The sequence below is a fragment of the Hippopotamus amphibius genome, chromosome 2 (genome assembly GCF_030028045.1).
Source record: "Hippopotamus amphibius kiboko isolate mHipAmp2 chromosome 2, mHipAmp2.hap2, whole genome shotgun sequence".
In the NCBI taxonomy this organism is placed as follows: domain Eukaryota; kingdom Metazoa; phylum Chordata; class Mammalia; order Artiodactyla; family Hippopotamidae; genus Hippopotamus; species Hippopotamus amphibius.
This window is the reverse complement of record NC_080187.1, coordinates 130943639-130961015: the sequence shown is the minus strand read 5'-3', so window position 1 is coordinate 130961015 and position 17377 is coordinate 130943639. Positions and strand designations below refer to the sequence as shown.

The 17377-nt window shown below is 51.7% G+C and overlaps 1 protein-coding gene across 6 annotated transcripts in view; it reads right to left on the bottom strand.

Annotated features, from left to right (window-relative positions):
- The window catches only part of ADAMTS17 (ADAM metallopeptidase with thrombospondin type 1 motif 17), a 352116-nt gene that overhangs the window by 186242 nt on the left and 148497 nt on the right, over positions 1-17377 (bottom strand). For all 6 annotated transcript variants that reach the window (XM_057724212.1, XM_057724214.1, XM_057724213.1 and 3 more), the window contains exon 8: positions 14267-14372. In XM_057724212.1, coding sequence (XP_057580195.1) covers positions 14267-14372 — 106 coding nt within the window. The remainder of the gene's footprint in view (positions 1-14266; positions 14373-17377) is intronic.

The following is a 17377-nucleotide window of genomic DNA, read 5'->3' as shown; positions in this document are numbered from 1 at the left end:
TCCTCCTAACCGTGCTACAGAGGGAAAGTCAGTGTGCCCATTTTACAGATGAGGAAGCTGGGGCACAGGGAGATTAAGTGATTGCTTAACCTGCGGCAAAGCTGCCTTCAGGATTTACTCCCTGAGGACCTCAAGTAAAGCTGCAGGTCTGGGTGACACATTTGGGCACAGCCTTGGAGGCCTGTGCCCAGGGGACGGCATGGGCCTTGCCCTGGTGCCCGTGATAGTGGCTGGCTGCACAGATGCCAGGGCACGTGCTCTCTTGCAGAGCTCCTCCCTGTCCAGACTGCCACCACCTTCTCTCCATCCACCGCCAGACTAGGCCCCCCTAAGCTCCTGCCACCTCCTGTGGAGGCCTGCATCCTGCCCTGCTGGGTCCGTGGCTCACCACCCTCCCCGCCACTCGACCCTCCTCCGCTGTCTCACGCTGGCACGGCTCCTGCAAATGCAGACTCCCCGCTCAGCGCCCATCCCGCCCGCCTGCCTCCTCTTTGAGGACTCTCAACATGGCCCTTTTATGGGGTTGACTGCCCTGCACTTCATACCCCACAACAAATAGCCTATTACATACGATCCTATTTCCAAATGCTCCATAACTTTATATTATGATAATCCTGGTTCCATCACCTATAAGCTCCAGGGCTGTGGTGAGTTGCTTAACCTCTCTGCGCCTCAGTTTCCTTACCTGTAGAATGGGAAGAATGACAGTACTTACCCCACGGGATGGTGGGGAGGACTGAATGAACTAACGGATGGAAAACACTGAAAACGAGCTTGTATGACAAACCTGTGAGATGGACTCCTGTTCAATGGGGTGTATCTGTGCTGCCAGCTTTGCCCTGGGGTCTGGGTACTACCCAGCTCATGCTCTCTTTTGTCCTTTATGTTGTGTGGGGGTCAGAGGGTGAACAAGGGGAGGGTTTGATGTGAGCTCAGAGATCAGCTCAGCCTTCCTCAATCTCCAAGAATCTCTCCTTCAACCCCCAGGCTGCAAGGAACTAGCTCTGTGCAAATACCCTAACGTGAGGAAACCAACACTGCCTTGCATGTTTCCAGAGAGCTTGAATTTTATGAACTTTCTTCCATCCATTAAGCGGAAGCCTCTCTCCCTGTGACCTGAGCACGCCGGTTCTGCTCTGCTGCTGCAGGCCATGAAGAGACCCTTGTGCCTGGCAGCCTCTAATGTGCCCCCAAGTACTTGTGTCTCCTGGCCCACCTCTTCAACATAAAGACACTCAGTTCCTCCGGCTGGTTCCTTCATCACTCCCTTCCCTTTCACACGGGCATAGTCCTGCCTCCTGTGGTCCTTCTTAAGGCAGACCTCCCAACACTGAATACAAGACTCCGGATGCCACCTAACCTCCGAAGGGCAGAGTCAAGCCACCGCTGCCTTCTTCATTTCTGGAGATGAGGCTCCTTTTTAATGGGGCTTAAGAACACACTGGTTTTAATGAGTATGCAGTTAACCAAAACCCCTTACAGAAAGGAAATCAGTGTCATCCCTCGTGCCAACCTTCATCTATGGGTTGCTGCAGAGTTAGGGAGGATTATGAGCTGGAACTCAGTAGGAAAGGGTCCTGGGATCAATTAGTAATGTCTGTCAATGGAGTACAACACAGAAGTAGAGACACACGTGTTTGCTGGCAGTGACTGAAATATTTTTAAACACGTTGCCATTAAGCCATGTTTCCACCATCCTGGGCATTACATCTGGTTCGTCTGGGACTTAATTCATATTAAGTACCATCTGGAAAGCTGCAAGGCATACGGTTAACGTGCAGACTTTAACCCTGACAAAGGGCTTGAAGCTTGACTCTGCCACTTACCACTGGAGTGTCTCTGGGCCTCGCTCTCCTCTCTATAAAATGCAAATAATATCATCGGATGGAGATGAAAATGAAATGCAATCACGAATTGCTGCCTTAGGCCACTTTTCCAGGTGGCCAAGAACGTGGTGTACTCTGAATTTTGGCACACCGTACTCCTCCTGTCTTTGTGCCGTCTCAATGTCTGACCGGCATGCGTCCCCTCGCCACACGCAGTTCATGACAGAAATGTAAAATCAGTGAGCCCCGGGGCAGACAGAAGCCTCTCTGCCGGGTAGATATCTCTCTACTAATCATCACGCTTTGAGTAAGGTTCATACGTAAGTTCATTTCATTGCAGCAGAATCTAGCCCACAGTTCCCCATATTTTCCATTAGAAGTGTTAAGAGTTTTGTAGAAACCTTGGTGAAATTTACATTTTACATTCTCTGCCACTGCGTGACCTGTTGGAGATGACTTGTCAGTAGATTCTTAGCTGACTTCTAGGATTGCCTCTTTTAATTCTGAGCACTCACAAATTATGTCTGATGAACCACTCTGGAATCTCTCCCACAAACAATATTAATATCCTAAGTCTAGAATGTACGCCATTCGTCTCCTTTCCCTCCTGCATGACAGTATTTGCCTATTTTAGTCCTTGGCACCCTCTGCGTTCCCGCATTGCTCCTCCACGGTTGTCAAAGCTGCCGGTGATCTCATTTGCAAACACGTTCTTTCAGTCTGGGCCAGGACAGCCCGAATCACGTGAAGCACCTGGCTGACCTCTCATCACCTCCTCCGTTATCTGGGTCTTCAGTTCCTACGGGGACAAGGTGTGGTAGGAACACTACTCAACCCCTTTACAACCTCTAAAGGACTGCATGAAAACTGGGTGGGACTTGCTGAGCAGTCCGGTTGTGACGCGTGTGCCCAGTGATAAAGGCAACTGAGTTACCAAAGCCAGTGTCCCTCAGGGTCTGGCTCTTCAAAACACAATGTGCCCTTGGCCTTCACAAGGGGTATCTTTGCAACCCTCTGCAAATCTGCAAGTTTGAAAGTACGATCACTTTGGGGGCTTTAACTTACTTTCTGCTTTGGTAACTGGCCCTCGTAGCTTTCTTTCCTGAGCCGTTTTTCACAAGGAAATGAATTTCGTAATCACCTTGCAGGAGCTGTTATATACACAACAAGGACCAGAGTATAAGAAGTTCTGAAGACCAATGCCAGGCCATCGCCAAGTTTAAGCCCCCAGGGCAGACCGGCTTCTAGGCCCACGTGATTCAATTCATGTTGCAGCCAGAAGTGAGCAGGGTCCTGGACTTCAGGGCTCACTCTAAACTCTCATATACCAGCAGTTTCCACATAGCATTTGGAGGTTGCCCTGGTCTTCCAGACCTTGGGTAATATCAGCAAATGTGGAACAAGAAAGCAACCCCTTTGATATTAGATACAAAAACAGTCAAGAGGCTGACTTGCCCGCTGCATAATTCTACCAATGGGGCAACCCCGGGATGGACTCTGCACACACAGATCACTGGCAGTGAGGATGGGAAGAAGCCGCCCGTAGGAAGAGCACACACACATTGGCTTCCGCCTCCAAACCGACAACAAAAACTGACAGGGAGACTGGAGGGGGCAAGACAGGACTGCCAGCATTTCAAGGCCTGAGGCCAAGGACCTCGGCTGCCCTTTGGATGTCAGAGGTCAAAGATGACTGCTTTGGGAGCTTTTTGGGAGTGTTTGACATTTTTGTTCAGTGTTTCAATCCTGTTGTCTCCTTCCATCGTCTTCATGGAAACCCCCCATCTCACAGGCAAACCAAATTCTGCTTGACCAGTGTATTCCTGAACAGGTCTGTCAATAGCCATGAGTTTGACATTCTGGAGTTTAGCCAAAACTTGACCAGATTTTATGATACATCAAGATAAACGTTTCGACTAGAGTGGGGTCTCTTTTAACAAGGAGGATGTACCAACCACGTCTAGGAAGGAAAGCTGGTCTCCAAGCTATCGAGGAAGCTGAATGGAAACCCAGCATTGACTCTCGCAGCCCACTGAAGACCCGTCAGAGGCTGCTGGCACCGCACGGGCGGAAAATGAAGCACAGGTGAAAAGGGACCATGGAAAAGAGTCCAAGGCAAGAAACCTATTCTAAAAACTCCCCCATAGCCCCAAATATTAAATGTGAAAAAAAAAAGGTTTTTTCCCTTCAACTCCAGATGTACAGCTCTACATTTATACGTGTATACACGTGCACGCACACACAGGCACAGTGTAGAGCTAGGAGCGAGCAGCGCACTAACGTGGGGCCGGCAGAAAGGGCTACCACTTCGATGCGCTTTAAGCATTCATCTCAAAGTATCATGTGCACGGCAATCACCCAGCCGGGCCTGGACCCTGCATTTCTAACAGGTTCACAGGTGACGTGATGCTGCTGGTCCCGGGACCGGCCTCTGAAGACGAAGGTGCTGGTGCAGCTGTAGGTAGTGTGTTTATCCACGTGGGGCTGCCTCCCGCTTGGCCAGGTTCTGAACGGGGCGTGGGAGCCAGGAGTTCCAGGTGATAACTGTCAAGCCAGTAAGAACAGCTCAGGTTGGGGCGGGCGGATGGGGTGGAGGCAGGAAAGGAGAGGGGTTCTGGGAGCTTGCTCTGCTGAGTAAGCCAAACTCCGCATGGACCAGGCAGCCCTGTTCTTTGTGGTAGTTCTCTCCTGTTGCCGGAGCCGTTTCTGCTCCTCCCTGGTGATGGCAGAGCACAGACTACAAAGAGGCATGGGCCCTTAGTTAATCCTAGTGCGCCCCCCACCACAGAGCCACCAACGCAGCCAACCTCAGGCTTGTTAGGTGTCATTTACCCAGTAAGCACGAGCTCCTGCCTGGAAGGCTCCTCTGACCAGAAACCAACCTGTGTGTGCCCTGTGGTCATCAGCAGGGGACCTGTCACTTGGTCCTCAGCGTGCCTGAAGCTGCCCCGGGGCAGGGGTCCTATTGGACCCACCAGGTCCTTGGTGTGAGAGACTTAATCAAGTTTGACTTGGAAAGCCACCACTGTTTCTCTGCCCCCTTCTCTTTAACAACCTACCTGGTTATAAGCTGGGGAAGCCAGGGCCCTTGTGTGGGCGCAGGCTCACCCCCTCTGAGTAACATGGCAGCCCCCCAAGTCACAGGGCCCAGCTTCTCCAGTGGCTGCCAACCCCCCCGCCCCACATCAGCCTCAGCAGGGACTCTGGCAACCCCAAAATGTTTCCTGGCTTGGTTCAGAACTTGACCAAGCTGCCTTCTTCCCATCCTCTTTGCTCCTGATGACAGTGTTAGTGGATCACCAGGCTCATGTCACACCTGCCCCATCTCAACACCACAGAAGTGAGGCTGTGGTTAACGAGAAGATGCCTTTGTCATGCTTTCAGCAACTCTCGGGGAAAATGACAACCTCCCACATTCTATATCCATCTACTTGTTTATGTTTTCTCCAAGAGGGGCCATTCCCAGATCCTCACACAGTTCCCTGGCAGCTACTGTGCTCTGTTCTGACATCAGGAACAAAGTGCATGGGTTCATGGCTCTCAGGAGCCCTCAAGCCCCTCTGCTGGTCCTGTCTGCCACCGCCATCCTCTGGCAAAACCACCACCTCCAGGCAAGGTGAGAGCGTGCCCTCCGCGCCTAAAAGTGGACAAGGAGAGGAGGGCACTTTCCCAGAATGTGCTGCTGTCTGGGCTGGTGGCAAAGTTCCCAGAGGCTCAGAGAACGTGCAGCTGCCCTCGGGTCTTTGGAATTTTCCATCGGCGGTGGGCAGTGAATGAACAAGGATTTCAGGCATGAAACCAAATACATCCAGAGAATGCGGGCATGCATGAACCACAACAAAACACTGTAAACTGGGTGGCTTACCAACAATAGAAATTTATTTCTCACGGTTGTAGAGGCTGGAAGTCCAAGAGTTGGGTGCCGGCCCAGTGGGGTTCTGATGAGGGCCCTTTCCTGGCTTGCAGAGGCTGCTTTCTTATTGTTCCCTCACACGGCAGAAAGAGCGAGCTAGCTGGCTCTCTGGCCTCTTCTTATAAGGGCACTAATCCCATTCACGAGGGCTCCACCCTCTCGAGCGAATTACTGCTCAAAGGCCCCCCCTCCCCGGACCATCACAATGAGGGTTAGATGTCAACAAATGAATTCTGGGGGACACGAACATTCCGTCCATTACAGCACACTCCATCTGTGGGGAAATATGCATCCTGTCACACCTCTGCCACCTCCCACAGTCTTACAAAACCCCAGGCATGTAAGCAAAGGCTGTCTTTCCCAGTAAATGTGGGTACATCCAGTTACCCAAAGAGCCACGTGGGGAGTGCTTGGCCTCAGCACGAGATCGGTTCAGTTGTACAAAAGGCACCGTACCACGGCCTGAGGCTCTGGGCCGAGTCTCCACTTGGTCACTCAGAGCCCTGGAAAGGGAGGCCGTCTGCAAAACGAGGCTGAGATGACTCTGGACATCCCTTCCAGCTCTGAGAACCGTGAGAAAGGCCACTTGGGGGAGCTGCCAGAAGCTCTGGTAATCTAACGAGAAAATTGGATCTTGACTAATTCCTGGAATAGTCTGTAATGTAAGGAAGTTCTGACGGGATTTCAAAACTTGGTTCTTCAGCCAAACTCAATTCACACCCCCACCCGACCCCTGCCCCGTCATCTCCTCGAACACCATCTCGGACGACATCATTTCAGGTAAGGAAATCCGCCAATAATTAAATGCAAAGAATTCCTGGGGCAGAGACGCACACCCACACAGCTTGTGTAACCTTCCCTATCACAGTAACGAAACTCTGGGAGCAGCAGACGCCCCAGATCCAGCTGAATTTCCCATCACGGCGATAACATCCAGCCAATAGCTGCTTCGACTGGCCGCTCAGAACACAGGTGGGAACACATCTGTCTGAATGCTGAAGAGCTTTTAATGGTTTTCCCTTTGTCTGTCTTCCCTCCCAGGCCTGTCTTCCCTCCCAGATTTGGGAAGGCTGTCAAGTCTTAAGAGGTCAAGGTCCTCTTAAGAAGAAGGGCTCTGGGCTTTCCAGTCAAATGGAGGAAGTGTTCTCTGCTTACATTCAATCCGAGTCAAGGGTAAGACTCCGAAGGAAGTCAGGAGCATTTCCCTGCAACTCTTCTTAATGCCAGGCAATGAGAAGCCGCTCCCTAAGGCTGGGAAGCCGTTTAAACAAGGCCACTGGTGGCAAAGCTCCGTGCTGTTCTGGGCACTGCACCTCCCATTCAAAATCTTCCATCTGGGAGGGGCCAGAAGGAAATCCGCTTTTATGTGTCTGGGGCTGGGGGTGGGGTGGAGAAAAGAGGAGAAAAAGGAAAGGCAGAGCTGTTAGGAAGGACTCAGGGCAACACGGAGCAGGGCTGAGAGGCGCCGTGCCAGCTGCAGTCCCTGCTGTGGCCACCCGAAATCCTCCAGAAATCACAAGTCATTCTAGCTCATCCAAGAAGCGAGGACGAGAGTGGCTTGTACATTAATGTCAAAGGTCTTACAATTTTCAGCGGCACATTTTTTTAAAATAATAAGGAAAGTAAACGAGGCCTGGGAGTTTGATACAACTCTGGAATTTGGAAAAGACAGCCAAGTCAGGGATGCTCACACACCAACTTTGATCCAGGGGCCAAAGGCCAAGGAAATGGCACTCAGGAATCACTCCAAGCACCTCCACGTGAAACCCAAGAGCCCTGGACACCACTGGCACCGCCAATTAGGCTTCCATCAGGGAGGGGAGGCTGCAGGAGGCTGTAGGAGCTGAGTAGGGATGGAGGGTAGGAACCCAGGGAGCCAGGGAGGAGTCCGTCTGAAAACCCAGTGTGGCGCTTGCCTGCCCTAGAACCAGCACTTCCTGTAGACCTCCTGGGGGGAAGGGGCCACCCTTTCTGTTCTGCAAGAAAGCTGACCCATATGTGAACACAATTCCCTAGTTCCAACTACAACAAAAGCACACGTGCCCTCCTCCTGGGATTTCTAAACAGTTATGACATTTGCAGAAATCCTCTCTCCGCCGCACCTTCCTTATAAGGCTGGCCCGTCTCATGTCCGTGCTGTGCCTGCCGGGGTGCGCGCCCAGGCAGAGGACGGGCAGGCTGCCCAGCCGTCCTCAGGGGCTACCTGCCTGCTCACATCCCGCCCACGTGCGCACCACGTCCCCCTGCACCACACCCAGCAGCTCCGTCATGGACAAACACTTCCCCTCTTCACACATCTGGATAATGGCTTTCCGCACTTCCTGTTCTGGGATGGAGACAATCCCTTTCAGTTTGAACTGTGTGGACTCCAGTTATGAGAACACTTCCCCCAGAACAGAACAGCTGTCCCCTCCCCTTTCCTGCACTCCCCAGACACCCACCCACCCTCTGCCCACAAGCCACGATCCCCGGGAATGGGACTCGGTCCGTGTTCCATGCCGCACCCCAGGCGAGCGTGTCCCCAGGCGTACATCAAGAGGACATCCTTCCCACGTCCGCTGCCCTCAACCCACTTGCACAGCGTCACGTTCTAGCTGGAAACAGCTAGAGTGCCTGGGTCTAGATGGGAGGATACCAAGCTTCGCCTGTGACCTGCCTGGGCCACGGATCCCACTTGCTGCTTCAGGGCACGAGGTGGCCTCCCACCTGCCCTCTGTCCTTGGAGGACTGAGCAGGGGAACAGAGTCCCTCCTCCAAGTGACATCAGCCAGCACAGCGCTTCCACGACGGTGGGCTCGGTTCCAGGGGGCGAGGGGCGTTTGCGCGGCTCTGAGAACCCCGCTGCGCACCACACGCTGCTGCGACCGGGTCTATCGACCACGAACTGCGTGTCTGCAGGTGCGCAAGTGTCACCAGACACAGCTCCTCACTGCCAGGGCATCGGTATCACTAAACCTCAGCCCTGCGTCCCTCTCCACTTGCAAGCACCCATGGACTCGGGAACCTCGGACTCCGGTGGGCCCTGCCTGTCCCCTTCCTTCTGCTCCTCCGCTTCCATTTCCAGGTTTCCCAGGAGGTGCCAGGTGAGAGATGACGGATGGTGCCTGCCTGTGGTGGCAACTTTCAGGAAGGCTGGGCCTCTCCTCACCTGCCCACCTGGTAAGCAGGACTGCCTGGTGCAGCACCAGGAGAGTGGGGGTGGGGAAAGCAGGAGTTCAGGGTGACCTAGGGAGGAGCGAGCCGGAGCCAGGCGAGCAGAAGCCCGTCCAGCACCACGGCTCGACCCTGAGGGGGACCCAGAGGGACAGGGTCAGGCACGAGAGATGGAAGCAGGACGCTGGACGAGGCCGAAAGCAAGGATCAAAGGTCTAAGACCTCACGCCAGCGGCAGCTCCTCCCTGGCTGCACCTGGCAACTCCTGGAGCGCTTCCCAGGCGCTCCCTCCCCCAGAGGGGGTGGTTTAACTGATCAGGCCGAGGCTTGGCCATAGGCACTTCCAAGTGCCTCAGGGGCTCCTCTCCTGCAGCACGGCCCAGATGCCGCCTCTGCTGGGCTCCCAAGCTTCCGTGAAGACAGCGTTTTTCAGAGGCCACTGGCGGAGCCAGCTGACCAGAGGAGAGGTAAATCCCAGGATGGAAAGACCCAAGAGAGGGCATATGGAAGTCAGGAAAAACCCCAGGAAGGGCAGGTGGGGAGAGGCCCAGCCCCAGCACAGGTAGTGAGAGCCTGAACATGGGGCGTGGCTCTGGGCCTGTCCGGAGCACCTGCCCCTGACCTCTGTGAGTTGCAGAGGTCACGTGGTTTGGACGGACTCTCCAGGCAGGCACCAATCTGGCTCAGGCTCATCTAACAGAGCCTCCTAAATCCCGCAGAAGCAGAGATTTATTCTCTGCATGGGAACGCTCTTTGTTTTTCTGAGTGGGTGGCCGAGTATGCAGTAAGGGGAGTCCCGCCCCTCCCTCCCCACCCCACCTGGAAGCCCTGGGTTCAGGCACCTCCCAGGCGCTGTCTTACCTGATCAAGAAGCACGCTGTGTGTCATGGTTTCTGGGTTTCCCCAGGCCCCAAACGACCCGCTGAGACTTGGTTCTGAGCCCTCCTGGCCTGCAACTGCACTAGGGAGAGCTCTTGTCAGTCAAATGTCTCCCCTGGGCCTTATCACACCGCATTAGACCTACGTTCCCCCAAACAAAAGGCACTCTAACCAATTTTCATAGAACCATTTACTTTCTTTCTCACACTATAAAAATTCCAAATCAGAGCAAACAATATCCTCTAAAAACCCAACAGGCATATTACGCACAGTCACTTTCATGCTGTACGAACGTCCCTACCAATGCTCTCCTTGATCATTAGGGTGTCACTTGATTTTGGTTTTTATTTTTCTCATGGGCAGTCAGCGTGGACCTGAGCTTCTGAGGACAGGTCTTCCCATGAGCAGGCAGGGCTGAGTTTGCCTGAGAGAAACAAACGCTTCGAGTTCTCCTTCTTTCTCTCTAAACTCAAATAGTGATAAACATCTTGGGCACTGAGGTCCACCACAAGGCATCCTGGTTTCTTGAGGGAAAACACCTGGGCAGACTCGGCCCGGCTGGGCTGCCCCCCCCACGTCACTGATTCCGTCAGAACCAGCAAGAGCGGCAATGACGGCCCTCTAACGTGAAAGAGGTCCATCGTGGGCATCTCCTTGTGTTCAGGACCATCGCCTTCTCACGGTCACTGCAGGATGAAGGGAGGCACACAAACAGCCGCATTTTCAGCTGGGTTTCTCAAGCGACCACAACACGACAGGGCGACGGGTGCCTTCCAAAGCGCACACTAGGTGAGCCAAAAGGTAGGGGTAGCTGGCTTCCCTGGCAGTCTCTCATGGGCCAGAAGGCAACTCAGGTCATGGGCGCTCACGTAAGAACCCCCAAACAGCTGCTGCACAGACCCAGCTCATCCTCCAGGCAGGAGCACGGGACAGCCCTCTCCCAGCATCTCCCCCACGACTGCCATCAGGAATTGTGACTCCTTCGGTTCCTGTCCAAAGCTATGGCTGCAGTCTTTTCTGCCCTGCTTCTTTACCAGGGTAGATCATCAGAAAGCTGCCAATCTCACCTAGAGCACTTGAGTTTCCTAGCGAAACCCCTCTTGACACGTTGGCTTTCTTCAGCCAGCTGTACCTCACTGCCTTGGCTGCTGGCAAACAGAAAGTGCCTTGGCTTTCTGGATATATATAAAGCTCTCTTCTTTATTACCTACATTTTATAATTTGGATCCTTATTTTAATAGCCCTGTTGCATGGGTATATTATCATACAAGTGATCCAAAATTATCTGAGGTAAGACTTAGAAAATTTTTTTAAAGTTATACTAGTTTCCTAATCTATAAAGTGAAAGCTAATAATACCTGCCTCATAGGACTGATTCAATAATACAATGAATGTACAGTATCTAACACAGTACCTGGTACATAGTAGGTGCTCAGTAAATGAGATCTGATTTGACTTAAACACCATTACTTCATTGTTAATTTATGTCCCAAGCAGTATTATTGACGTTACCATGGGAAGAGTTTTTCATTTAATTTATAATTTAGAACTTATTTTATTGCAAATTGGATTGGAGCCAGTTCACAGCATCAAATAAATTATTTTTGAACTACATTATTTGAAACAAAACCATACATACAAAGAGATGCTAGAAAGAGGGAGAAAAATTCCAGCACTACAATGAGTTACATGTTTAAAATGAGCCTTACACTTAGCTTTGTGTTTTCTGAAAGCCAGAGCAAAAATGAAATCACGTTAACTTATGCAACTCTCATCGTCTGGTAAATAGCATGTGTATCAGAGCATGTGTAGCTCCTCTGGAAAGTGACTTTCTCTCCTAACACTGGGATCTGGGGGTAAGTGTTCATACTGTTCCTCACAGGAGGTATACTGGGTAGAACAGAAGGGCCAACTCACGCATGCCCACGTGCAAAGGCACACACACCCATCCTTCAGAAGAGATGCTTCGCTTCTCAGTACTAAATGGTTAGGGACTGGTGACTAAGCTCTCTGGGATTTTGCAGGGGTACACAGGGGGTGTTCTTCATCGTTTTCTAAGACTTTCACCAAGAAATTTTGTTGGAGAGCATGGACCAGGGGCTCGGGTCCACTGAGCATACCATCCATCCTATCACAGGTCACACAAACGTAAGAAACGTGGAGTTAAATTACTCCTCCCTAGTTCAACTCGAGGATGGATGATGCCTTAGAGGACTGGGACGGGGAGGCTGGGGGGGAGTCGAGGGAGGGAGGGAATACGGGGATATGTGTTTAAAAACAGATGATTGAACTTGGTGTACCCCCCCAAAAATAATAAATAAATAAATAAATGAAATGGAAAAAAAAAAATTACTCCTCCCTATTCCGAAATAAGGACCAGCTTCCAGGTTCGCATCTGTGAAGCAGCCTGGCCAGTAGCTTTCCTGAGAGTGAAGGCTGGCCTCCACCCTCCCCAGCCTCCGCACAGGTTCTCTGGCTGCCCTGAGCTGGGTGAGCAGAGGGTTCCGTGGAGAGGGAGACTGCGGCTTTATCCTTGGGGGATCTGCTTCCCAACGCTTGCAAATAATCAGAGACGACAGACTTCTCTGGGAAGACCATTATCACCCAACTAGGGGCAGGACCAAAGGCTAGCAGGATTTATTGGCTTTGATTAACAATAAGGTGTTTGTTTTTGCAGGTAATTAGGGTCCAGTAGCAAGCTATAACGAGTCCTCCAAGAAATTCTAAACAGACTGTAGCTAAAGGCTACTGGGGTATGACTGAATCTAATTATTCATCTGCAGACCTCCTGTGTTAGGACGCCAGTGTTTGGTCCAGCACAACCACGCTGATCAGGGAGGAACGGCGCTCTGTGTTCTTCATATCCAAGGAGAAAAGGTAGTCCCTGTGTGTTCACACGCGGGGGTGACTGCTGTCATGGGGTGTGGCAGTTCACATAAATGTATCTCTACAAAGGTCTATACAACCTGCGCCCAGGGAAATGTTCTGACAGCTCTGCCTTCTCACAACTGTTAGGGAGTTGACTCCGAATTACTAGAGGCTGCTGGGGCATTTGATAGTGAGAAGATGTTTGCCAAAGCCACACTTATTTGCACTTCTCTTTCAGCAACCGCTATTGGGTGGGGGGTTTTCTGGTTTTTCTCTTAACAAATCTGAGAAAGGAATACAAATTTGATTGCAAATAATTAAAAAAATTATTTTCTAGTAGTATAGGCAAAATAGTGTGGGCAAAGTGTTGTCACCAATATTTTAAAAGTACTGTCAAGATGAAATAAGATGTACTTAAAGATAACCGCTCAGCTTGCTTCTCTTGGCCAATAACATGTTACTTTCTCCTTAGTCCCAGGAAATACACATAAGATTATTTTCATTCACCTGACTCACATCATGATAACCAACAGGCACAGAAAAGTCAACAACAAACCTGCCTACAGGTTAAATTAAAATGGGACCAGACAAACAAAACAAGGTAAAAAACTCAAGCCACAGGTCTGTCTAACACGAGGGGAAAACATTGCTTTTGTACTCCTTGTTCATTGCCTTTCCTCTTCAGAAGCTGGAGTTCATGTTTAGAGTTCCAGGCCACCTTACAATCCAGGGCACTAGGAAACCTTTACAATATATATTCTTCCCCAAGAACTAGATTTCCATCTAATTTTGTTCTCTTCAGCCCAATATCCATTTTCCCGTTGTTTTGCATGCTTTGGCCTCCTCAATTTATTTATTTAAAGTTTTTAAGCAGTCATATCGCAATGTTTCCTTCAGAGAAATATAAAATAGACACCTACTCCAGGAGAAAGAGTAAACCCTCGGGCCACAGTTTGAGAGTCAGCTGGCTTTCTGCCCCCTGAGACTCCCTGCAGGTGATCTCAGCCTTGGCCAGCCATTCAACCCCTTGGACCCTCTGTTTCCTCATCTAAAAAAACCAGGAGTCTGCCTCGCAGTCTCTCCACATCATCTTTGGGCTCTAAGGTTCTGTGGTTCTTTCTTCCTCAAGGGAAGAACTTCCATGCTCAAAGGCAGTAGCTGATGATTCTTTAAACTAAGACACTGACGTTCTACCTTCAGAAAGTTGGAACTTGTTTGAAACTGGCTAAGAAGAAAAAAAAAACAACAACAACAGAAATTCAACAGCATGCAGCTCAATCCCATTATTTGAATGACACGTTTAGAGTGAATCAAGACCTTGCTGAGCCGGGAATGGGGATGTACCTCACAACACTCTGAGGAAACCTCTTCCCTCTATGGCGTGTTTTTTAAGAACAGACACAACATCAAATGAACATGTCCACGCTCAGAGACTGTCTGTTCAGTGATCTCTTGGGTTCCCTGAAGGGTTGGGACCCAGGCTTACTGGCCTAGGTCCTTACTCTAGAGGAAGCAAAGGCATTCAGCAGCACTGTTTCAGAACTTCCAGAATTTGAGTGGAAAACAAAAAAATATGTGTTCAGAAAAGCATTTAAAGAGGCAGAACAATCCGGAGTCTGATACTTACTTGTGGCCCAGCTCATGAGCGATGGTAAAGGCCAAATTGAGGCCATTGTCTTCGGCGAGCACACATTTCCTCTTAGCACTGCACACACCTCCTAAGTAAGCAATTCCTGCAGCAGAGACACAAAACACATCCTCTTCAGAACGTGCGAGGCCCTGACCTCGCAGGGCAAATCCACACGGTCAACATCACACACCATCAGGAGGGGCAAACGGGGGTGAGGATGGCCACGGGACGGGAGCTGTCATTCCAGGGACCACATGGAGACAGGCTGGTCTGGGACGCGTCTGTACTCGCCTAATAACAAGAACGGTGATAACAACCACAAACGTCTCTCAAGCATTTATAACGTGCGTCGGGCAATGTGCGGAGCCGCTTACACACATTGTCTAACAAAGCCCTCATCGCCCCGGATGGAGGCAACAGGGAAACCGGCCTTCGGAGGGGAAAGGTAACTTTCCCAAGGTCACCTGGACTGGCACCTGGTGCCGGGATCCTAAGCCAGGCCTGTCCAACTTCAGCATCCAGGGCTGGGGCCAGGTGAGGCCTCAAGGCGAGGCGCCCAGGGTGCGAGCCTCAAGGAGGGTCTCCCTCCCAGGCGCCGACGACCCTCACCCCAGCCCCGGCCCTGTGAGCGTTACTGCTCTCGGGGGGCGAGGTCGGAGCGGGACCGGGACTCCCAGGCCAAGGGGGGTGTGCAGAACGTTCAGAAAACTCTTTCAGGAGCCCCGAGGAGGACGAGACCAGGGCCTGGGAGGAGCGGAAGACGCTGCAAGACTGAGCGACTGGAAGCCGTCGGGGAGGACGGGCCCCACAGCCCAACTCGCTCAACTCCGCGCACACGTGACAGGGCCCAAGGACCCTCCCTGAGACGGGAAGACCAAGCCAGCGCAGCCGGGGGACCAGACTCAGCAGCATGGTGTGAGCAAGCGGGCTGAGGATGGAGGATGGGGGGCTGCCCGCCTCTGGTGGACGACGGCACTGCTCCAAGGGCGAGAGGTCACTCTGGCAGAGAGGCGTGTGTGACCAGGATGGGGAGGCTGGAGGGCCGGGCACAGCTGAGGAGCACTGGGCATCAGCCGTGCACAGGCCGCACATCTCCAGGCTGACGCTGCCTACGGCAGCTCTGCACACTCGTCTCAGCTCTGCGCCCAGGAAGCACATCGCCACGATCCCATGCAAGCACCCCCAGGACATATCTCAACAAAAGATGGAGTCCATGCACCCCGAAGGGCTTGGGATAGAAGCTGAGTGCAGGCGGCGTCTGAGCCCTCCCTATGCCCTGTGGAATGAATGAGCGGCTGGTGGCACGGGGCTGGGGGGGGGGTAGACATATGCCCGAGCAGGCTCAGGGCTGCCCTCGCTGTGAGCTCACAAGGGGTGTGGGGCGGGCAGCGGCCGTGCTGGCCCTGCAGCTGGGTGTGCACTGGCCACTGCTGCTTGGTGACCAGCCGGATAGGGACTCTGCCCGCCAGCCCTGCACCCTGGGAAGGGCTGTGGCCACCTGAGTGCGGGCACCCGTTCTCCACCCACAGACATGCCCACTGCCAGGCGGCACGCTGCTCCCTTTCGCTAGTGTGCACGGGGTGTTTCAGGAGCTGACGCAGCCCTGCAGGCACAGGAGCTGGGGACGGAGGGAGGCGGCAGAGGAGAAGGAACAGGGGAAATAATTCATTAAAAAGGAACTTCCCTTCCTGCTCCCAAAGAGCTAAACCAACATCCTGTTTGTTGACATCAAAATCAAGCCGGGGCGGACCTGAGGCATATACAGGGCACTACCCCTGCCACCCCTTCGAGGGGCAGATGAGCTTGCACACCCTGGCTCGGGGGCTCAACTCATACTCAGCAAACTGAGCTGAGCATCGCTGCACATGTTGACTTGTATTTGGAAACATACAACATTCTTGGCCAAGGTTGAAGAATTTTTTTTTTTTTTTTTTTTTTACGAAAAAGGAAGAAAAGAAAGAAAAAAACAGGAAATGTTATTTGGCCTCCAGATGTGTTTTTTGCACATGGGCATCGTAACCTGGCAATGCAGACTATGAGGAGGAAGAAAATGACAACCACAAAGGACACAATCTGCCCTTTCTGGTACCCTCAAGGTCATTATTCCGTTCTGTTTAAAAACACTTTATGGGTTGCTTGAAAAAGTCCAGCAGTGAGTAGGTGGAACGCTTCCACATGGCACTGATGGCATCCACATGCCACACACACACACACACGCACACATGCACACACTTCAATGCACCCCCAGCCATCCCCAGCCTCCCGGGTCAATGAATCAATCAGAAACAATCCGAAGTGCTCGCCCCGGAGTCGCCGTCTGGTGAGGGGGGAAAGAGAGGATTCAAGGCCAGCTGTGCTGAGCTCGCTGTCCCAAAAGCGCCTGCTGAACCAGCAGACTTTAAATTCCGCAGAAACACGTGCCCTGGCCTCAGCCGCACTCAGCGCCCGGAAGAGGCCTCCTGAGTTTCCACTCTAATTGGGTAACACACAACACTAGGGGAACAGCTATGCAGAGGGCCTTCCAATAATCGCATTTTAATTTTTCCAAGGTGCACGTGATTTTTTTCTTTATTAACTAGAAAACAAACATCTGTTTATTTATCAGAAATGCTCTCACACAAAGGTGGATTAAGGTCTAGTGCTCGTAATGCTTTATTCCAGTCGTGAACAGCCTGGTCATAAAACCGAGCAAGGCAAAACACATCAACAAAAACAGCCCCAAAAATGGAGCACAGGAGCTTGTGCGTTTATGAGCGATGGGGTGGAAATGCTTAGAACTCGCAAAACAAAGTCTGGAGAGAAGCCCAGATTGTTGTAAAAGTAAGAGCTGCAGGGAATAAATGGTAATTAAGCCAGGAGCTGCAGCAGAAAACAAAGCCCACCACTATTCCATGTTTTCTGGAAAGAAACAGCAGTCTAGAGAGGAGAGTGTGATGGAGACACAGAGACACCCCATCACCTCAGGCTGCAAAGGCACCAGCCTGGAAACCCCACCTAATCCCACCTCAGCACTTGTCAAGAAATGAGAAAAAACTAGTTTTCTCTGCATTGATTTTTTTTTTTTAAGTAAAAACATGACGTCTGTAAAGCACAAGTTCTGCTAACGTC